Source organism: Diaphorina citri, unplaced genomic scaffold (genome assembly GCF_000475195.1).
Source record: "Diaphorina citri unplaced genomic scaffold, Diaci psyllid genome assembly version 1.1 scaffold2759, whole genome shotgun sequence".
Taxonomy (NCBI): domain Eukaryota; kingdom Metazoa; phylum Arthropoda; class Insecta; order Hemiptera; family Psyllidae; genus Diaphorina; species Diaphorina citri.
Window position 1 is genome coordinate 1 of NW_007380176.1, and position 24,376 is coordinate 24,376.

Here is a 24,376-nt window from a genome sequence, read left to right on the forward strand (position 1 = left end):
AGACAACCAAAGGCACACCGAACCTCTGATTGTTGATTTTGTGTTTCATCTCCCTGTTTCTATGAAATATTGTGAGAAAGTTCAAGAGAAGTTTTTTCTGAGAAAATACAGAACCAAGTTTACAAGTAGTGGTTCAGTGAACTGTAGAACTCTCAGAAATTGAGCCCCTATATGGGCCCCCAACCAAAGGCACGATCAGAACCAAATAATGAGCAAATGTCCTTTAGATTTTCAACATATGTTTGCCACATCTGAAATACAGTAGGGTTAGGCCCTTATTTTACAATTTTACAAATAACTGATAAGCTCATAACGCATAACTTCTCTCAACGGAATCACTACCTACCTAAAATATCAATAAACTCTATATGTGTATAAATATTCCAAGTTCAAATCAAGAAGTTCCAAGTGTTAGTCTTTTTTCCCCATTCAAATTTAACAGGTTGTGGGTTGGGGGAACGGCGGGCTAGGAAGAAGAAGAACAAGGCCGAAAAAACCCCACAGCTTGTTTGGTAGCAGAGCGTGGTTACCCACTTTGGGTAAAAGAGAGTTCCAGTTGTTCCAGATAGACATTTTGATAACAGACAGTAAATCCAGTAACATTTTTCAAGTAGAAATTGCGTTCCAGTGTAAAAACATTCTCCTCATAAGTGTACATACATTTCAAAATTTCATTTCAGGGGGGAGAACTGACTGTTATAAAAAATTCGGCCCGAAGGACCAAATATGAGGGGTGGTGTGGTTCTTCTTCTTCTTTTCCTCCTCCTCCTTCTTCTTGAGACATTGAGAAATTTGAGGGTAAGTATACCTACATAATTATGTATTAATGGAACGGAAGTAAGATACCAGCTAAACACCCTTTTAAAAAGTTCCCAAAAAACATGGACACATAACTGAAATTATACACTACATTTGATGTAGGTACCTAATACTTAATTTCGCCGATCGCCACCCAAGTACGTAAGTAGTATCTTGAGCAAGGTAAGCTCTTGAGCAAGGTAAGCTCTTGAGCATCAAGCTAACCATGGTTCCTGAAGTCCTCTGTGCTTCTCGTAGCTTCGCCTCTGATAAATGCACGATTGGTGCACTTTGCATGTTGCATGTTGCAAAGTGACTCAGAATAAACTTTGTCACATGCTAATCAGATGTTCATTAGATGATTTGATCTTCAATTTGCAATTTGTAGTTTAGTATGCCCCGTGTAGCATAGTTACACAATCAGACGTAATCACGTAAGTACACTTGGACAATGTTGAGTCATTGTATTCAAAATGGCCTTGTGAGAGGCAGTTTTATCAAGGTCCAGGCTCTTAAGCTTCGTAGTTTAGTATGCCCCGTGTAGCATAGTCACATAATCAGACGTAATGACGTAAGTACACTTGGACAATGTTGAGTCATTGTATTCAAAACGGCCTTGTGAGAGGCAGTTTTATCAAGGTCCAGGCTCTTAAGCTTTCGATGAGATTTCAACCATTTCAATTCTCAATTTTGTCCTCACGAGACTTATGCTGAGGTTTACCAACTCGGGATTCAGATGAAACGAGGATTTCCTTATAAGTATAGCCAGGTCAACCTCGGATTGAACTAAATCCCGAGACAATCCATGGTGGTAAAACTCGACCTTGCACCCTGAAATATTTTATTCCAGACGACCACCCGCCCAGATCCTAATCACGCACAACGTTTCGGAACTTCAGTGATTCATCGGGGAGTCTACATTTCGCAGTATCTGTTTAAGTTTTTGTAGGATCGTCTGCCATTTGAATTAGCATAAATTACCATATTACTTTCGCGTCTTTGTACAGGAGGTAGCTATATTTTCAGATTTTTCCGGTACTGTATTGCTAGTTTCTGTTTCTGGCAATATTTGTCGAGGAATGCTGCCTCCTATTGAACAAATATTATAATTATGCTGAGGTTTACCAACTCGGGATTGAGATGAAACGAGGATTTCCTTATAAGTAATAGCCAGGTCAACCTCGGATTGAACTAAATCCTGAGACAATCCATGGTGGTAAAACTCGACCTTAGTGCACCCTGAAATATTTTATTCCAGACGACCACCCGCCCAGATCCTAATCACGCACAACGTTTCGGAACTTCAGTGATTCATCGGGGACTTGGACATCCAACGTGCTATTGCCAAAGCTTCAACAAAATTCATTGTCTGAATTAACTCAGTAGTGATCAGCGAATAATTTGAATCAGTCCCATTACATTGATAATGGCGATGTACAATGTGTTAATCTGGGAATTATGGAGGATATCTGAGAAATTGTCAGAAATTACGACAGAATACCACGAAAAATGACATCGTCATTTCCACATTGCATAATGTTGGTGTTCGTGAAACTGCAGGTCTAGTAAACATTTTTTCGTAAACATTATGGAATATGGATTAGGTACCTATGAGTATGGGTACTTTATCATTAATTTACGTTCTATAACTAGGGAAAATAACGCGTCAGCTATGGCTGAGATAGCAGAAAGCTTGGGTAAACAATCTTGGAGTTTTTTTTCCAAGGGGTTTGTCAGAAATTACGACAGAATACCACGAAAAATGAGATCGTCATTTCCACATTGCATAATATTGGTGTTCGTGAAACTGCAGATCTAGTAAACATTTTTTCGTAAACATTATGGAATATGGATTAGGTACCTATGAGTATGGGTACTTTATCATTAATTTACGTTCTTTTTCTATAACTAGGGAAAATAACGCGTCAGCTATGGCTGAGATAGCAGAAAGCTTGGGTAAACAATCTTGGAGTTTTTTTTCCAAGGGGGCTAGGGAAAATAACGCGTCAGCTATGGCTGAGATAGCAGAAAGCTTGGGTAAACAATCTTGGAGTTTTTTTTTCCAAGGGGTATGATAGAGGGAGCTGTAAGTACTGCTAAGGTCTTATCGTCCCGAAATCGAAGAGGAAGGAAGACAGGATAAGAGAAAGCCAGCTGTTTCGAGAACGAACATTATCCGTTCAGGATAAAATGCGCCCCGGGCGAGAATCGAGCCCGGGGCCTGGCGCTTACAAGGCAGACGAGCTACAAAGATGTCCATTCCAAGGGGTATGATAGAGGGAACTGTAAGTACTGCTAAGGTCTTATCGTCCCGAAATCGAAGAGGAAGAAAGACAGAATAGAGGAGGAGAACTATCGATAGCACTATCGATAACTATCGATAGTTTTGACTATCGAACGCTATCGATAGTCAGGGCTTGACTATCGATAGCGTTTTCGATAGTTTTTTCTGCACATTTTTCGTTTGTTTTGGTCGTTTTAGAAGTGAAAAGTGTAAAAAAATTGTAAAAAATCTGGTGTGAACATCACACGACTTTCTATTACATTTGCAGAATACGTAGGTATTTGAAAAGAAATAGAAAATAAAAAAAGGGGGAGCCAACTTTAAAATCTTAAATGAGAACCCCTTACTTTTGAAACATCATATTACTATAGGCCTTAACGAGCTGGGTCCGTCCCTCCGGGAATTTTTAGCCCGTAGTTTATTCGATCGTGGTAAAAAAATCAGTACCATGTACCTACCTAATTTGTTTAATATTCAGTTTAAGTATTATTATTCTTGTTTTAATTTTGTTTTTACTTTTATGTAATGATTTAAAATCAAGACTGGAGCCCGTTCTCTCTTTATTCCCAATATAATTTTTAAGTCACCCATCCATTTATTGGCCTTCCTCGGCGTAACTTAACATAGGTGACGCTAAAACCGGTCTTAAATGATCGACTGAAGTGTTATCTAAAACTTTCTCGCTTTGAGTTCATAGGTCGTCGCGACAAATTTCAAGATCAGAGCTCAATTGTGTAGTTTTTTTGGTTTTTTAGCTTTATGGTTCTCTGGACAAAATTTGCACCACCATTTTCGTGTTCCTGGTAAAAAGACGAAAACCATTTTTGGGTTTTTTGGCTTTTTGGTTCTCCGGACAAAATTTGCATTTTCGTGTTCCTGGTAAAAAGACCTTTAATTTGATATATAGGTCGACCAGGTTTGGATAAGTCCTTTTATGGGAACAGACAGAGTGACAGACAGAATGACAGACAGACAGACAGACGACACCGAAGCGAATACAATAGTCCGTCCGGAACAGACACACAGACAGACACCGAAGCGAATAGAATAGTCTGTCCACTATACCTTTTATTATTAAGTAATAATAAAGGAAGGACGGACTAAAAAACGTAGTACTTTGGTACAAATTTAAGGTTAATATTTTCACAAAAATTCAAATTTCTAAATTCATCCGCTCAAAAATTAAGAGGGAGGGGGTGACCTTATGAATACACTGTATTTGACCTCTGATTTCGATTTATTGAAGAAGCGACGAAAAAACCATTAAAAACGAGTTTTCCATTAAAAACGTAAGAGGTAGCCCTTCAACTGCTAAGGTCATTTCCTAGTCATTTGAAGAGACTTTACTTAGGTTTGGTGGTTTAGTGCCCATCCATTTGGACGAGTTTTCCATTAAAAACGCAAGAGGTAGCCCTTCAACTGCTAAGGTCATTTCCTAGTCATTTGAAGAGACTTTACTTAGGTTTGGTGGTTTAGTGCCCATCCATTTGGTCCCAATGTGTAAAATTTCTGTTTCAAAGGTAGCAAAAAATTTCCATGTATGAGAGGCTGCTCTGTGACTGTTTTGGTTATATATCTGAGGTGTAGTGGTCAAGACGTTCGTTCGCCTGTAATCAGGAGGGCGTGGGTTCAATCCCAGTGGTTTATCAGGCAACGCCCTTTGGTCTGATACTATGCACGCGCTTTATGTCTCAGCATCTGCTCAGTCTGCTCTACAAATACAACTCATCTATCAATGATGATAAGACTTTTGTTTTGATATTTTTGTTTTTTATTTCTAATCCTCATGGATTTACCTCGTTCTCATGGGTCAGAGAACTATCAGTAGACCTAACTAGACAAGGTAAATTAAGATGTATACAAATCTATGAAAAAAAAATATAAAAAAAATAAATAAATAAAAATAAAATGTTGAAATAAAACCCTGTGACCTAAATTAATACGTGTACACTATGCACCTTGCACCTAACTCATTTGTTTAATATTCAGTTTATTATTATTTTTGATTTGATTTTTCGATTTTACTTTCATGTAATGATTTAAAATCAAGGGGACGGACTGTCTCTCTGTCTGTCTGTCGGTCTGTGCCCATAGAAGGCCAAATCTGGTCGACCTATATATCAAATTAAAGGTCCATAAAGCCAAAAAACTGGTTTTTAGGGGATTTTTTTCACATTTTCTCACACAAATGAGCTCTGATCTCGAAATTTGTCGCGACGACCTATGAACTCAAAGCGAGAAAGTTTTAGATAACACTTCAGTCGATCATTTAAGACCGGTTTAAGCGTCACCTATGTTAAGCTACGCCGAGCAAAGCCAATAAATGGATGGGTGACTTAAAGTTAATTGAGTAATTGTGGGATTTTTTTTTCACATTTTCTCACACAAATGAGCTCCGATCTCGAAATTTGTCGCGACGAAATAATAATAATAATAAACTGAATATTAAACAAATTAGGTAGGTACATAGGTACTGATTTTCTTTAATCACGATCGAATAAACTACGGTTCATCATTCCCTGGTGCCTCCTTGGGGAAATCTATCCTGCTAAGTGTAGAGGTGTAAGTTTACAACTTTTTTATCCTCTTCAAATTGCAAAAGATCGAAATTAACGTGAGCTAACGGTGTTAGCATCCAAAATGTAACAGTTCCCAAATGGTTTACTGAAGATGAGCAACGTTGAGCATGGTTGGTATCCGGATGGGTGACAAGTATCTGGTAATCGCGTGCTGCTGGCTTTCCCTCCCCACTCAAGTTGGGTGAGGTTAAAGGGAGTAGGCGGGTAGCTTGTCACCGAAATCAGGGTAAAATCATGTCACTATAAACCTTAGCAGTTATACAGTGACGTAGAACCTCATCCATGAGGGACAAACTACGAGATTGACATGCTACAACACAGACTCATAAAATTTCGATTTAATACTTGTTTGTTTCATCGCTAGAAGAAGAAGAGATTTACTTAAAATCTTTAGAAAAAAAAAAAAAAAAAAAATCAACAAAAACAACAACAACATCTTGTGTGTTCCAGGTTGAAAGACCCGAGAAGTCTTACATAACATCACATTGAGATGCTTGGCATGCTTATCACAGTAACCTTGTGTTCCAGGTTGAAAGACCCGAGAAGTCTTACATAACATCACATTGAGATGCTTGGCATGCTTATCACAGTAACCTTGTAACTGCCCAGCTTGACAATGAAACAGATGGGAGAGAATCTGCCTCTGAAATCCTCCATGCCGCTAAACTACCAGACGGCAAACCCAGGGGTCAGTTTAGGCTCAATGATACCGAGGCATGCTCCGTTGAAGTATTCTTTCAAAACTATCTCAATTGACGCGACGGTCAAGTCCAAAAAGTGATTTACCGGGGGGATTCTCCAAATTTTTGGAGTCTGGCCTAAAGTATAAAATAAATCTGGAATATCACACGACTTTCCTTATCCTATTGAATGATGCTTATTGTAACTTTTACTGTTCTATTGTACTCTTCTGTACTGTACTGAACTATAACATATGTACATGCTCCGCTGAAGTATTCTTCCAAAACTATCTCAATTGACGCGACGGTCAAGTCCAAACAGTGATTTACCGTTGGGATTCTCCAAATTTTCGGAGTCTGGCCTAAAGTATAAAATAAATCTGGTGTGAATATCACACGACTTTCCTTATCCTATTGAATGATGCTTATTGTAACTTTTACTGTTCTATTGTACTCTTCTGTACTGTACTGAACTCTTCTATTGTAACTTTTACAATATTTCTAACCGTTTAGTCAGTATAGCTGAAAACCGCCAAAAAGTGGTCGAAAACCGTCACAAAGCGGTCAAAATACCGCCAACCGCAGCACCTATTGTAACTAAAAGTTTCGTGTTACATCCTTGCCACATTTGTAGACTACATACCAAATTTCAAGTCTGTAGATCATACCGTTCCCGAGATATTAAATTACACCAAAAACCGCCAAAAAGCGGCCAAAATACCGCCAAGCGTTGCACGGATCTTAACCAAAAGTTTCGTGTCGTATCCTTATCACATTTGATAGCTGTATACCAAATTTCAAGTCTCTAGCTCTTACCGTTCTCGAGATATTTTGTTTACAGACTGACACACAGACAGACAGAAGGCCAGACAGACACACACACGGACCAATGGCTGAAACTTTGGATTTAGGCTCTAGGGACCTCAAAACGTGTTTTTTCATTAAACACTGACCATGGAAAATTTGACCCGATTACATTACTTTCCTTCCTATAGGATAAGGAAAGTAAACAAGCTGGGCCCGTCCCTCCGGGAATTATTTAGCCCGTAGTTTATTCGATCAGTACCTATGTACCTACCTAATTTGTTTATTATTATTCTTGATTTGATTTTTCAATTTTACTTTCATGTAATGATTTAAAATCAAGACTAGAGCCCGTTCTCCCTTTATTCCGTTTTTTATTTCTAATCCTCATGGATTTACCTCGTTCTCATGGGTCAGAGAACTATCAGTAGACCTAACTAGACAAAGTAGTCAGTTACCTACCTACTGATTGTAACGTCTTGATTAGTGAAATTTAGGTTTTGCTGACGAGAAAGCGGGCGCTTTTGTTTTACCTGATTCCGGATTTTTACTGGTAGTCAAGTGAGTCTTTGATTTCTACTATTCAATCGACTTTGGTGATTAGCTCGGTGTATTTCGGATCTGGAGATTGGTGGTTCAAGATGAAAGTGTAAGTCAAATCATATAATCAAACATATTGTGTTAAGAGGTCACCCATCCATTTATTGGCCTTGCTCGGCGTAGCTCAACATAGGTGACGCTGAAACTGGTCTTAAATGATCGACTGAAGTGTTATCTAAAACTTTCTCGCTCTGAGTTCATAGGTCTTCGCGACAAATTTCAAGATCAGAGCTCATTTGTGGGAGAAAATGTGAAAAAAATCCCCCAAAAACCAGTTTTTTTTTGGCTTTATGGTTTTCTGGACAAAATTTGCACCACCATTTACGTGATTTGTACCACTCTAACAGTATAAGCTGCATTAAACGAAACCCAATCTCCACTAGACTACTTTAGACAATATTAAAGGACTATGTTTATACATATCATATATGTATTTTCTGTTCAAATTGTTGAGGGAAAATTGATGACTGATAAATAAAGAGAGGGAAAAAAAAGATGTTCCAAAGATTTTAGAAAACTATCAGACCCAAGCCCCGGTTTTGTAATCCAGAATTTAGGGTTCCGGGTTATTTTCCCGAAAATATCTTTTCGTAGTTATGTAAATAAGTGACTTAACTGGTTAAAAACATTATCTATCATAATGATGAAATTGTTTGTTTTTCAGGGGCACCTATTCTCAACAGCCCCTTCTTCCTGGGCCCAAACTTAACCAGTTCCTCTCTTCTTAACACCTCCCTCTCCAAATCGGCCCCTCTACTAAACACCACCCTATACTCCATATCAAGCCAGGCCGCTGCAGGCCAAACCTCCTGGGTGCCACTAGCTGCTATTATCCTCTATATTGTGTTCAGTACATTCGGGTTTTTCATCATTCAGCAAATGGATGTTGAATTTTTTTGCAGAGATAGTAGCTTGAGGCCCATTCCTCGATGTACTTTGCACTCCGAAGAGTCCAAAGATCGCACTATTTTTCGTCCTGAAAAATTTCATAAAAAGTACAACGTACTCGTCATGATCATCACTAGGCTACAGACCATAACTTACCATAAGCCAGCCTTTTTGTGTTAATTACGAATACAGTTAATATCTCTCCACAGATCAGGAAACATGGATAGGTAAGGCTGAAATCCATGACGTGGATCCAGTTTGTTAAAATCAAAGAAAAAATATCCTAACTCAGCCATTTAACTGGAGATCTTTGTCCCGGAAGAGTATGATATTAGATTATAGTAATCCTCTCGCAATAACAATTACAAATTTCATTTTGTAATTTTGGCACTCAATGTAATAATTTCTTCCCCATGACTTGATTTTTGCTTGTTTTTTTTCCATTTCAGCCAGTCTATCCAATCTGGTAACTCCGATCGGTTGTCTTCTCTCTGGTCCAATCCTAGAGCGATACGGGCGTAAGTTCACCCTCATTCTTGTATCCGTGCCTTGTTCCATCGGATGGTTCCTGATGGCATTCGAGCCAACCCTGACCCGTATCTACATAGGCAGAATACTCACAGGGCTGGCAACGGGACTAGCTAGTACCCCGGGTTCTGTGTATGCTGCTGAGTGTACATTGAGTACGTTGCGGGGATATTTGATGTCAGGGTCCACCGTGTTTATATCCCTGGGGATCTTGGTGGTCAATGTACTGGGTCTGGTGTTCAAGGTAAGTAGAGGCTATCGCTAGCAGTATAGGGATTCTCGCCTAAGTTGAGGTCGTGTGTTTGATTAACAACCGATGCATTTTAACCTCGTTTATTTACCTAACCGATTTCCCTCTCTTCTCAACGTTGCGCATTGTTAGTATCCGGATGGGTGACCATTTGGGCAATTGCGTGCTGCTAGCTTTTCCCAGCTCCGTTTTCAGATTGTGTGAGGCTGAGGTTATTGTTAGGAGGTCGGTAGCTTGTCGCCGAATGAAGGGCAAAACCCATGTCAATAAAAACCTTAATATTTATAGAGTAACATTAAACCTCTCTGTCAACACACACTTACGTACGTGATCCTGGTAAAAAGACCTTTAATTTGATATATAGGTCGACCAGGTTTGGATAAGTCCTTCTATGGGAACAGACAGACAGACTGACAGAAACACAGACGACACCGAAGCGAATACAATAGTCCGTCCCTTATACCTTTTTATTACTATTGTAATAATAGGAAGGAGGGACTAAAAATGAACCCCCTTTAAATACGGCCCTGGCTTCAACGTGACAACCATCCTTTGTCCTTCAAATATATCATTTGAGAAAAGGTTGAATTCGCTGAATCGATTATTCTCAAAAGGTTCCTTTTGAATGGACGGATGCCATTAAATGTTTAAAAAAAGGTCTCCGGGCAATAGCAAAATAGAAAGGAAAGGTGTTCAGGTGTCTATCTGAAAGCTTACTAAGAGTCCACGGGATATGTAGTAATTATGGCAACACCGCAACACAGGTTCGACTCGAAGCCAAGTCAAATTTATCTAGGTTCTCTTGAGTCTTATCTCTTATCAAGTACGAATAACATAGGTACTTTTAAAGATTGTAATTGATTACATATAATTAGGTACTCGAGCTTTTTGCAACCTCAGGAATAGGCGAAGCGCTATTTCCCTTAAAATCTGATAGGAAATTTCATCAAATTCGGACCAGGCAATCGCGAGTTATAGCGGACCAAACAAACATCCAGACCAATAGCAGAACTGTCGACCAAAATAAAGTTCTAAAAATATGAAGCGTCGTCTTTTTTAAGTAGGTAGGTACCATACACCATTTAGACACCTGGACAGACATGCACTCCAAACAGGTGGAAATGTAAGTAGAAGTGCCCATCCAGAGAGTAGAAACGGATTGTTTAGTAAACATCGTTTGGAAGCCTGATAATTGTAATAAAATTATTGTTTGTAAACATCATCGGACATAAAATACCTATTACTTTCCTATGTTAGAAGTTGCTTTCCTATGGAGAATTAACTACCTGTAATATTTTTGGACGTAATTTTTGCACAAGAAAAGTATTTTTTGCAAGCTGAGTAAAAGTTTTTGTTTAAAAAGTCGGACACTTTATCTTATTATTGTGTTACAGAATCCGAATTATCTCATTGGAGGCACAATGGATTCAGATAGTAAACCCTCCACTAAGGGGATTATAGTTCAGGTAAGCTTTTTGACTGCTCAGGATATACTACTTACGCTAATTTCATTTAGTATTTTTTTTATTCGTTCGATTTTTCGCCGTAAACCCAGTAGAGCCTCAAAACGGACTGCGTCCACTACAGCATTCGCTACACGTGATGAGGTCTGGTTTGGTTTTGATCTTAATATATTTGGACTTTTGGATTCGTCATGTGTAGAGTTGTAGACGCACAAACTGATCTATTATTCTTCAACACCGCACCGTGTAGGTATTTGTATGTCATTACAGTATATTGTAAAGTGACGTACTGATCCATATCCACTGACATCACATAACTCAGTACGACCCAATGTATTTATATTGTTCACCAGAAGTTTAGGCTATAGTCTCTTCGAAGGTTACTACCCTACTACATTTCAAGTACATCGTGCATGTCAGATACAATTACTTATCTTAGAATGTCTTTGATAAACTATCTACCAATGTACTCTTCATTTTAGATATTGTACAGTCTGCTAGGATGTGCCTCTGTCTTGTCTCCTGGAATGAATATGGGCTATTCAGCGTTCGCTTTGACATACATGAGAACTCAACTGTATCTCTCCACAGATCAGGAAACATGGATAGGTAAGGCTGAAATCCATGACGTGGATCCAGTTTGTTAAAATCAAAGAAAAAATATCCTAACTCAGCCATTTAACTGGAGATCTTTGTCCCGGAAGAGTATGATATTAGATTATAGTAATCCTCTCGCAATAACAATTACAAATTTCATTTTGTAATTTTGGCACTCAATGTAATAATTTCTTCCCCATGACTTGATTTTTGCTTGTTTTTTTTCCATTTCAGCCAGTCTATCCAATCTGGTAACTCCGATCGGTTGTCTTCTCTCTGGTCCAATCCTAGAGCGATACGGGCGTAAGTTCACCCTCATTCTTGTATCCGTGCCTTGTTCCATCGGATGGTTCCTGATGGCATTCGAGCCAACCCTGACCCGTATCTACATAGGCAGAATACTCACAGGGCTGGCAACGGGACTAGCTAGTACCCCGGGTTCTGTGTATGCTGCTGAGTGTACATTGAGTACGTTGCGGGGATATTTGATGTCAGGGTCCTCTGTGTTCTTATGTCTGGGGATCCTGGTTGTCAATATACTGGGTCTGGTGTTCAAGGTAAGTAATATCTATCGACTTCTCCCTCATAATACCAAATATTTCAAAAGCAGCGCAGCGGCCGAAAGCCGCATTGCTTTGTGTTAACCAGATGAAGAGCACTGGCCTTATGCAGTGCATACTCTAAAAGTCCAAACCATTCCCCTCTCCTATTCGCAGGATAACTGGCAAATAGTGGCGGCAATTGGCGGCGGTGTCTCCCTAGTAGTGGCCTTCATTACCCTCATCTTCGTACCAGAGTCTCCTGTCTGGCTAGTCATCTGGTAGTCAAGTGAGTCTTTGATTTCTACTATTCAATCGACTTTGCTGATTAGCTCGGTGTATTTCGGATCTGGAGATTGGTGGTTCAAGATGAAAGTGTAAGTCAAATCATATAATCAAACATATTGTGTTAATCCAGAATCGACATTAGGAACAACTTGACAAGCATTCATGAATAAATTTGAACCAAAATTTTCCACCACTCTATTTATCAGATCACCATCCACAGTGTTTTAGCGGATAATACAGTGAACTTCAGGTGTGGAGTTCGGTGGTTCAAGTCCTAATCATGGTTAGAAATTAATGGGGCAAATTTCTTTATGACAGGCTTTTTTGCTTATCGCAATTGATATTACTTTCCTGGTTATGGTATAAAATTTAGTGAATAGCGACTTGTAATCGGAGAACGATTTGTCAAGTATGTGTGCTTTAACCCAAATGAAATTCCGCTGATTTTCCTTACTTTCTTACACCCATATTTATGAACAAAATGCTGGCTCTCAAGTTCGTGCTAAGCATAGTCTCAAGGCATTTGATTGGTCAATTTTGACTTGATGTATCTTTTTTCCGTTTTCCAGTTGGACTTTGTCAAAGACTCAGGAGTTACCAAGAACATTGGATTCATAGCTGTTCTCTTGGGTGCACTTAGATTGAGTGTCATATTTTTGGGCACCTGTTGTTCTAAGACCTTGGGTAGGAGATTCACAGCTATAGTGTCTGGAGTTGGGATGACCCCGTGTCTGGAACTGCCAGCTTGCTAGGCTGGTTAGGGTTAGCTGTTCTCCTCCCTGTTTATAGTCCCACAGCCAGACGCTAGTCTAGAACCCTTTGAGGAACTGCCAGCTTGCTAGGCTGGTTAGGGTTAGCTGTTCTCCTCCCTGTTTATAGTCCCACAGCCAGACGCTAGTCTTCTCTCTGTTTAACGTCCCCTAGCCAGACAGGGTCTAGGGTCCAGGGTCTATGGTCGGTACTCCGTTGTGAACGCCTACTAAGAGTATGCACCAAGAAAAGGTGAAACTTAAATATACACTGTACACTTGCTAATGAGAAGTTTTTTTTTTTTTTTTTTTTTTTTTTTTTTTTTTTTTTTGGGCCCTTTTACAAAAGCTGGTTGATGGCTAGTCACTAACGGGTATGAAAGTCGGGCCACCAAATCCCTCAAAACTCTACGCGGTACTTCGCGCACCCAAGTGATTCAGAAAGAACTAAGCGCAATGCTGGCCAATAAGAGAAAAGCAGTAGCGCATGCGCAGGGCAACATGTGGTCGAATCTGCACAGACCAGAGGTGTACAAGCCGTTGATTATTCTCAATGTGTTCTTCTTGTTTCAACAGCTGACTGGAATTTATGTAGCAGTGTCTTATACGGTAAGCTCTTGAATCATGATTCTCCTCAAAGAAGAAAGCAACAAATATGTTGGCCACAGAGTTTGCCAATATTGCACATGATTATAGTGATTACATATATATTTTCATTTTTGTGACAAATGTATCTTTTTTCCGTTTTCCAGTTGGACTTTGTCAAAGACTCAGGAGTTACCAAGGACATTGGATTCATAGCTGTTCTCTTGGGTGCACTTAGATTGGGTGTCATATTTTTGGGCACCTGTTGTTCTAAGACCTTGGGTAGGAGATTCACAGCTATAGTGTCTGGAGTTGGGATGACCCCGTGTCTACTTCTGTTGGCGTTTGATAGATACCAGAATCAGATCAGAGTGCAGCCAGGTAAGCTTCTTCATCTTCAGAAAGTGGTTGGAGGAAGAGCACATTTCTTAGGATCCTGCCACTGTAAATAAAAATAGGGAAAATCTATTAAGCTATCGGTGATAGTATATGTACAAACATTGAATACACGAAACCGGTACACAGGATAACCGAAGGTAAGCACTGTTTTGCGTGGTTTGTGTGAGGACGGATGATCGTATAGAACACAGTTGGACAATAATAAGTGATTTTAGTTGTTAAAAGACTTTCACATGACTTGAAATAAAGAAAATCCATTGTCTAATGTCTATAATAGTCTACATATTCTTTCGTTTTCAGACGCACCCAATTTCAACAGCCCCCTCTTCCTGGCCACAAACCTAACCAGTTCCTCTCTACTAAACACCTCCCTCTCCAGTAACGTCACCACCACTCTAGCACCTCTGGTAAACATCACCCTACCCTCTGTAGCAGGCCAGGCCGCCGCAGGTCAAACCTCTTGGGTGCCACTAGCTGCTATTATCCTCTATATTGTGTTCAGTACATTCGGGTTTCTCATCATTCCCTGGTCCCTCCTGGGAGAGATCTATCCGGCTAAGTGTAGAGATGTAAGTATTGAAATGTCGTCTTTTTAGAGTTCTTATTAGAAACATGGTAACGTCCTGTTGGTCCTGTGTTGGCCCAGGAATTACATGAGAAACTGACGACAAAGGTTGGGTGGAAGAGAATGCCTCATATCTATATCACCCTCGCAGATATAACCCATTGTAATGTATGAATTTCGTAATGAAGGGACTGCGGGCGTTGATTTTGAAATTTATATACGAAAGAAAGTTATCTCTAAGATGTTAATCTTATAAATGGCCGTCTTCTGACTAAATTATTTTATGCTGCAAGGGTTCGATCCGAAATCCCTTTATCTAACTTCTCAGGAACTGCAATGGCACTGTTTTCCAATTCCTCTATTAACTCCGTCATTTTGTTTCAGGTGGCTTGTGGTATCACAGCTTGTCTCGCGTACCTATTCAACTTTGCCATGGTCAAATACTACCCTTACATGTCACGTAGTATAGGATCTTATGGAGTATTCTGCTTCTATGGCATTATGGCGTTTATTGGTACCATATTTGTGATAATATTTCTGCCGGAAACCCAGGGCAAGACGTTGACAGAGATCGAGCAGTACTTTATGGGATCAAGTGAGTATTTTAGTACAAAATATTTATTTTAATAGCTAGCTCTTAGTTACCAAGCAAAAAGTTCGACATCTATCATCGAAAGATAGTAAAAATCACTTTTTTTTAAAAGAGGTTTGACAGAGGGAACTGTAACTGCTATGGTCTTATCGTCCCGAAATCGAAGAGAACCTAGTAATTAAGTAGAAAGATTTGTGGCTCTTCTTACTCCTCTTATGAGGGACATACTACGATATAGTTGTGCTACGACATAGACACAGGCAACGAGTATAAAGAACTACATAGATAAAGTCGGAGGCCTAAACGTTCGTTCCTTCAACGTAGTTCTAACGATTTTGCATCTAGTTCGTCATGAAATATTATGAGTTTTCTCGATGGCGATCCAAAGTAGTCAATTACTACCCGATTTATTCCGTGATTACTTACGAACGGTTTGTCCGATTTTCATGAAATTTGGCACACCCAACGAGTATAAAGAACTACATAGATAAAGTCGGAGGCCTAAACGTTCGTTCCTTCAACGTACTTCTAACGATTTTGCATCTAGTTCGTCATGAAATATTATGAGTTTTCTCGTTGGCGATCCAAAGTAGTCAATTACTACCCGATTTATTCCGTGATTACTTACGAACGGTTTGTCCGATTTTCATGAAATTTGGCACACCGGCTAGCTCTTACTTACCAAGCAAAAAGTTCGACATCTATCATCGAAAGATAGTAAAAATCACTTTTTTTTAAGAGGTTTGACAGAGGGAACTGTAACTGCTATGGTCTTATCGTCCCGAAATCGAAGAGAACCTAGTAATTAAATAGAAAGATTTGTGGCTCTTCTTACTCCTCTTATGAGGGACATACTACGATATAGCTGTGCTACGAAATAGACACAGGCAACGAGTATAGACAGAATAGGAGAGCCAGCTGTTTCGAGAACGAACATTATCCGTTCAGGATAAAATGCGCCCCGGGCGAGAATCGAGCCCGCGGCCTGGCGCTTACAAGGCAGACGAGCTACAAAGATGTCCAAGATGCAACGGTCCTGCTATCAGTAAAATATATTATTTCCTGTTAATTTAAATTGTTTTTATTTATCACATGGCCGTCTGAAGAGGTTGTTGTACTGCTAAATAAATAACTGAACACAGATTATGACGTAATAATGTCTAATTTAATTTCAATAACACCTGATAAGGTTAGACAACCAAAGGCACACCGAACCTCTGATTGTTGATTTTGTGTTTCATCTCCCTGTTTCTATGAAATATTGTGAGAACGTTCAAGAGAAGTTTTTTTCTGAGAAAATACAGAACCAAGTTTACAAGTAGTGGTTCAGTGAACTGGTAAAACTCTCAGAAATGGAGCCCCTATATGGACCCCCAACCAAAGGCACGATCAGAACCAAATAATGAGCAAATGTCCTTTAGATTTTCAACATGTTTGCCTCATCTGAAATATAGTAGGGTTAGGCCCTTATTTTACAATTTTACAAATAACTGATAAGCTCATAACGCATAACTTCTCTCAACGGAATCACTACCTACCTACTGTTTATATTTGGCTAATCAAAAATTCATCATTAAAAAAAAATAATAATAATAATAAAAAAATATCAATTAGGTACCTATAGATAGCAAATGATTCGAAGAATCGAAGCAGTGAATGACCTAAGCAGATATTACATGAACCGTTGCCTAACAATAACCCATATTACCTAACCAAAAGCAGAAAGTTCGAAAAAGAAATAGCTATTGTCTCCAAGCATTTGTTACGAACTGTTTGAGTGAACCGTTACCTAACAATAATAACCCATGTTACCTCACCATTATTTAACCGAAGGCACATGAAAAGTTCTTTTTGTCCGAGTTGCTTACCTATCTCTAGAGTAGTCTAAAATCTAGTACAAGTAGAATGTCTGTTTGCCTATTTGTATGTACAAAGTTACCTATTAGTCTGCTTCCAAAATACTCGTAGAACAAAGAACTGACAAGCTAAAACTTTCAAGACTACCTGAATCCAACAGAACAAAGAAATACGAAGCCTATACCTATAGGTACACAAAGAAATAGGAAGCCTACACTTTCAAGAATATCGAAATACAAACAAAACAAAGAAACAAGCCTACAGTTTCAAGAATTAATCCAATGTCCAATTTTCAAAGTTATTGGTTTGGTGGAATTAAGTTATTAATATTTTGTCCATAGGCAAGGTCTTCTATGACAGCTTTGTCCTAGCTTTACACATGCCTATTACACGGTTCAAGTTTCAAGTACCTGTGTGTCAGAATAGTCAAAATTTCAGGATTCAAAATTGCCTATGTCATTAAAGTTGGCACACCATTTGGCTTTCTAGGAGCTCTTTTTCCAAGTGAGTTCCACAGTTTACTGAAATAGATACTGGGTTTTCTTTTACAGACGCCAGACCCAGGGGTCGGACTGATGAGGAAATACAAGGTATCTCCTACATAGGAAAACCGGAAATTGTCCGGGAATTTTACGGAGACTGGAAAGTCAGGGAATTTCAGGAAAAACGTGACAAATAAGACAGGGAATTTTTCAAACCCTAAAGATAAAAGAAAAAAATGGCCAGTTAAAAAAGTATGCAACCTTTGAAGGGCTACTTTTAATGTCACGAAAAAAATTCGCCTGCGGCGATGTAGTGGTGTGGTGCGTTGTCCTGTGGTACAACCTCCCTCCCACCTAAAGGACGGGTAACGTCACTAGTGTAATGAAAAAAGAATATCTACACATGTACATTATCATCTAATAATAATAAAAAGTACATTATTAATTTAATCTCTCATGAGTTTTATCTCTTATCAAGAACAGATGACATACGTAGGTACATACTACCTTCATAAAGAATGTAATGAATTACATATCATTTTAGTTTTTTTTTTTTTTCTCGTTATAAATAGTTTAGGTCATGATCAGACCAAATCTTGAAAATTTTGGCAATCCAGAACGGAGGGTGTAAATTACCAAATAGAGCGAGGGCTGCGAGGGTATATTTCTGCCATGTGTTCAATGATTTCTTTAATTTCTAAGTACTCTCGGTACGAAATCGCTTGGAGTTCGAATATTCAACTCCCGTTTGGTCAATCCAACCCTTAAACTATCGGCAATCTGGGGCAAAGAGTGTAGAGGTCTGTAGGTAGATAAGTAGAAGATGTAGGAAATAAGGAGAAGGTGCCAACACCAACTTGAGTAACAGAGATCCCATTTAGATAAACAAAGGGTGGCTTGTCAACTTGGGATTTATGGGCGCAGTAACACCGCAGTACTATACATATAAAATTTATTATGAAACGCTTTTAACTGTATTCGTAATTAACACAAAAAGGCTGGCTTATGGTAAGTTATGGTCTGTAGCCTAGTGATGATCATGACGAGTACGTTGTAGGCACACTGCTACAACGTTGTGGTACGTTGTACTTTTTGTGAATATTTTCAGGACGAAAAGAAGTGCGATCTTTGAACTCTTCGGAGTGCAAAGTACATCGAGGAATGGGCCTCAAGCTACTATCTCTGCAAAAAAATTCAACATCCATTTGCCAGAGATGACCTAAACCTAACTAAATTTCTGTTGACTTATGGTCTGTAGCCTAGTGATGATCATGACGAGTACGTTGTAGGTACACTGCTACAACGTTGTGGTACGTTGTACTTTTTGTGAATATTTTCAGGACGAAAAAAAGTGCGATCTCTGAACTCTTCGGAGTGAAAAGTACACCGAGGAATGGGCCTCAAGCTACTATCTCTGCAAAAAAATTCAACATCCATTTGCCAGAGATGACCTAAACCTAACTAAATTTCTGTTGAGTTACTCAATTAACTTGAAATTCCCTAACATGGGTATAATAAAACTTATACCTACATAATTACGAACATAAATTCTGAGATTACTGAGTAGAATTGTACGAATCGTATTCGTTCTTTCTAGATATAAATTGCATTGAGTAAATGACGAGGTACAAACCAACCTCAGTGGTGCAGTGGTTAGCTCGGTGGACTTTGGTTCTGGAGATTGGTGGTTCTAGTTCAATTCAAGAACCTAGTAAAATTTAGCGTGGTCTATTAATCAGAGAACAATATTTGCCACAAGCATTCACAACTCAATTAAAATTATTATTATTCCTTTCTAATTAACTAAGTACCAGTCAACCTAAGTAGTGTACAGGTTAGCACGAGTGGACATCGGATCTGGAGGTTGGCGGTTCGAGTCCAAGTCAATCAATCGACAAGTGCTAATATGTGAGGATATTTAGCGTTATATTCTAGGGAACAGCGTTAATTACTGACAATTTCTCTCCAGTGAAGGAGAAATAAGCCCAACCACTGATCCTCTCTTTCATTGCGAGTCTTTACGATATGTCACCAGGGAGGTCTGAAGAAATAGCAAAGGTTGAGTGCGAAGGGCATCCACTCGTAAAATTTTGTAGCAAATTTCAGCTCAAAAGCAATCACCCTAGGGCTGATTGAGAGCCTGGCGAAAAACGCCGACTCCGTCTGAATACGGTAAAAGGCGAAGAAGAAGAGAGGTGTTGCAGATTAACCAGTGTCTCCTGGAAATGGTCTTAAGAATCTAACCCTGGGTGGCAATGTTCTCCATGACCGTGAAGTGAAATGCTACTGTGCTAACTACTTGATTCAAATTATCTTGACTCGATGTACTTTTATCTTGACTTATCTCATACATTGTACTCGACCAGTCTAATTAACACGAGTTCTATGTGAGTCATAAGTCATAATATCTTGTCAAAGTAAACATCTTGTTAATGTCTATTTACAAACTTAACCAGTGTCTCTTGGAAATGGTCTTAAGAATCTAACCCTGGGTGGCAATGTTCTCCATGACCGTGAAGTGAAATGCTCTACTGTGCTAACTACTTGATTCAAATTATCTTGACTCGATGTACTTTTATCTTGACTTATCTCATACATTGTACTCCACCAGTCTATTTAACACGAGTTCTATGTGAGTCATAAGTCATAATATCTTGTCAGAGTAAACATCTTGTTAATGTCTATTTACAAACTTGGCTGGAGGGTGTTTTAATTGATCCAGCATGAGTCAATAAAATTTAATATTTAATCTGGGTCTCCCGCGTGCAAGGCGAGCGCAGTGACCACTACGCCATGGGAGCTGACTGACGACGATGACGTCACAAAATCAACAATACAACTATATTAGTTATCAACATTCTTTTTGGTCATTAAAAAAAAAAAATAATAATAAAATAAAATAAATTTGAACTATTAAGTCAAATTTCGCAAACTCTTCATCTATGACGTTGAAATACGAGTAGCATCAATCCTCATTGACGACTGGTCATTTTAAATCGACTTGATTCATTCTTGCAATAATAAGTAGTATACTTTGGGTCATTACAATAATAAGTTCTTAATCACCGTACACTTAGCTGTAACTGTACAAAATAATTTCAAAGTAGGTAATTTCAATGAAATCCACAGATTTACAATAGTTGCAATTCAACTGTTGTAAATCACCTGTTGCATCCAAGAAGATGTGCACCAAGTGCATGTGTTACAACGCACAATAGTAGTAAGTTATTGTGTAGGCTATGAGGGTGATGGTTTTCTTTATCAATTCACGAGTATTAGCAGCTCCGGGCACTTAGTATTCAGTTGTGTATAGTCCTCTTGTCTTGCCGGACTAGGAATAATATTTCTAATGTGGCGAAGAGAGACGGGTTTTTTATTTGAAACAAAGAAAATCGTATTAATTTTTTTATAATTTTTGAAACCCATTTTTATCGACTCGTTTTTTATTTTCAAAATTTTCAAGAGTTCCAGCTTCCTTTTGTTTTAATTTTGTTAACAATTTTTTGAGAGTTTTAACTTGTGATAGTTTGAATTTTATTGTATTTTACAGTTAGACAATTATTTAATCTCATTTTGGAGTTCATATAGATAAGTACGATTTAAGTCGCATTACAGTTTAAAATAAAATTGTTTGCAAAAAAGTTCGAGTTTTATAAGAGGCTGTAATAGAGACTCTTTTGCTTTTTTGCTGATGTACAGAAGTATTACTGTCGGCAAAGGCAGGGCTATTTTTCTCAAGTGCCATCATTTCGGCGAACGCAGAACTACGTGCTGAAAATGAGTTCATTGTAAACACATTGTTCATTAATAGTAAACCAGTGTTCATTCATAGAAATTTTTCCTTTGTTTACTCAATCATCGCGCGAACATTGACGTTCCGAGAACCTAGTAAGTACAATAAGTTGACATCTGATACCTATAGTAGGTAATACCTATGATTCATAATACGAAGGTTCATTGTAAACACATTGTTCATTTATTAATAGTAAACCAGTGTTCATTCATAGAAATTTTTCCTTTGTTTACTCAATCATCGCGGGAACATTGACGTTCCGAGAACCTAGTAAGTACAATAAGTTGACATCTGATACCTATAGTAGGTAATACCTATGATTCATAATACGAAGTCAATAAGGAAGGAATTTTAATTGTGTTAAATGTTCAGTATGAGAGTGTTTGTCAGTAGTTAACGCTGTTCCCTAGAATATAACGCTAAATATCCTCACATATTAGCACTTGTCGATTGATTGACTTGGACTCGAACCGCCAACCTCCAGATCCGATGTCCACTCGTGCTAACCTGTACACTACTTAGGTTGACTGGTACTTAGTTAATTAGAAAGGAATAATAATAATTTTAATTGAGTTGTGAATGCTTGTGGCAAATATTGTTCTCTGATTAATAGACCACGCTAAATTTTACTAGGTTCTTGAATTGAACTAGAACCACCAATCTCCAGAACCAAAGTCCACCGAGCTAACCACTGCACCACTGAGGTTGGTTTGTACCTCGTCATTTACTCAATGCAATTTATATCTAGAAAGAACGAATACGATTCGTACAATTCTACTCAGTAATCTCAGAATTTATGTTCGTAATTATGTAGGTATAAGTTTTATTATACCCATGTTAGGGAATTTCAAGTTAATTGAGTAACTCAACAGAAATTTAGTTAGGTTTAGGTCATCTCTAGCAAATGGATGTTGAATTTTTTTGCAGAGATAGTAGCTTGAGGCCCATTCCTCGATGTACTTTGCACTCCGAAGAGTCCAAAGATCGCACTATTTTTCGTCCTGAAAAATTTCATAAAAAGTACAACGTACTCGTCATGATCATCACTAGGCTACAGACCATAACTTACCATAAGCCAGCCTTTTTGTGTTAATTACGAATACAGTTAAAAGCGTTTCATAATAAATTTTATATGTATAGTACTGCGGTGTTACTGCGCCCATAAATCCCAAGTTGACAAGCCACCCTTTGTTTATCTAAATGGGATCTCTGTTACTCAAGTTGGTGTTGGCACCTTCTCCTTATTTCCTACATCTTCTACTTATCTACCTACAGACCTCTACACTCTTTGCCCCAGATTGCCGATAGTTTAAGGGTTGGATTGACCAAACGGGAGTTGAATATTCGAACTCCAAGCGATTTCGTACCGAGAGTACTTAGAAATTAAAGAAATCATTGAACACATGGCAGAAATATACCCTCGCAGCCCTCGCTCTATTTGGTAATTTACACCCTCCGTTCTGGATTGCCAAAATTTTCAAGATTTGGTCTGATCAAGCATGACCTAAACTGCCGAGCTTCACATTTGTTCAATTGCTAGAACACGAGAATCTTAGATTCCGATTTGAATCACGATTTCGTACCTTGACCATTTGGAAATACAATTTCGTAGAAACAACAAACGAAGAAGACACCACATATCCTGAGGCGTAAAGACCACGTTCCGAGATCACGCCGTGTCACGGTCTTGAACCCGGGAGTAATAACAAAGGAAGAATAACCACAAGAACCAGTGTGATGTTTAGAGCGCGGATCAGTGTTCCAGCGGCCATAGCTAGCACATTGTATGAACCAGTTCCCAATGGTTAAGTGAGAACTTTGTGTGTGGATGATATCCGGGTGGATTACCAAGTGACCATCTTTATGATGGCGTCGTGCTGGCTTTCCCAGAACCCACTCAGGTGACGTTCATGTGAGGAGTCGGATAGCTTGTGGTCGAAAGGAGAATGAAACCCTCGTCACTAAAGACGTTGGTAGCGCACAATTTCCCAGTAGGTATCGAAAGCTTACGGAAAAAGCAGTTTCATGAATTGATTACATTTGCTAAGGCAAGAAAGAGTTACCTGACCCTACTAATCATACTCCACAAGAACCAGTGTGATGTTTAGAGCGCGGATCAGTGTTCCAGCGGCCATAGCACATTGTATGAACCAGTTCCCAATGGTTAAGTGAGAACTTTGTGTGTGGATGATATACGGATGGATTACCAAGTGACCATCTTTATGATGGCGTCGTGCTGGCTTTCCCAGAACCCACTCAGGTGACGTTTATGTGAGGAGTCGGATAGCTTGTCGTCGAAAGGAGAATGAAACCCTCGTCACTAAAGACGTTGGTAGCGCACAATTTCTGAGTATCGAAAGCTTACGGAAAAAGCAGTTTCATGAATTGATTACATTTGCTAAGGCAAGAAAGAGTTACCTGACCCTACTAATCATACTGCTAGCGCTAGACCATGCCTATTTAGTTACCATGTAGTACGGAATAGACTACCATTGATTAAATCAACAGTTGATAAATAATCAATAATCATCCTCCTTGAAGAAATTTCAATACTATTGATAGTGCTAAGCTTGCAAATTCCTCACACTAGTTTATGCATGGTGCATATTTTGCTTCAAGATATTGGCAAAGACACTCGTACCTACCTCAAGAAATATCAACAATAACGGAGTGGCAGTGGGTAGAAGAAGTGATTGATTATTTATTGAGAAGGCCTATAAAACAGACCATTCAGATGAAATAATAGATATGGAAAGTAGGCAAATTATCATACGATACATGGGTAGTTGGGCAAGTGAGTTGATGTGATACTACATATGTGCAAGTTTTCCCTTCAATGAAAACTATGGTACAGACAATACCGTCCTTTGAGTTCGTTAAAAATGAGCAACAAGCAACAAGACAACACATTACCCCACAATAGATGACTTCATACTAACAATGACAGCACTGTCCAACAAGCAATATTTGTTCAATAGGAGGCAGTATTCCTCGACAAATATTGCCAGAAACAGAAACTAGCAATACAGTACCGGAACAAGCTGGGCCCGTCCCTC

General features: G+C 38.8%; 1 protein-coding gene across 1 annotated transcript; it reads left to right on the top strand.

The window, feature by feature from the left end:
• Positions 1–6,194: 6,194 nt before the first annotated feature.
• Positions 6,195–17,918, top strand: LOC103519498 (facilitated trehalose transporter Tret1). Its single transcript, XM_026830977.1, has 11 exons — positions 6,195–6,349; positions 10,806–10,877; positions 11,357–11,483; positions 11,706–12,028; positions 12,188–12,283; positions 12,868–12,982; positions 13,403–13,656; positions 13,800–14,013; positions 14,332–14,600; positions 14,981–15,191; positions 17,597–17,918. The coding sequence occupies exons 1-11, from the start codon at positions 6,278–6,280 to the stop codon at positions 17,722–17,724; spliced, it is 1,881 nt and encodes a 626-aa protein (XP_026686778.1). The 5' UTR covers positions 6,195–6,277; the 3' UTR covers positions 17,725–17,918.
• The last annotated feature ends 6,458 nt before the right edge of the window (positions 17,919–24,376 follow it).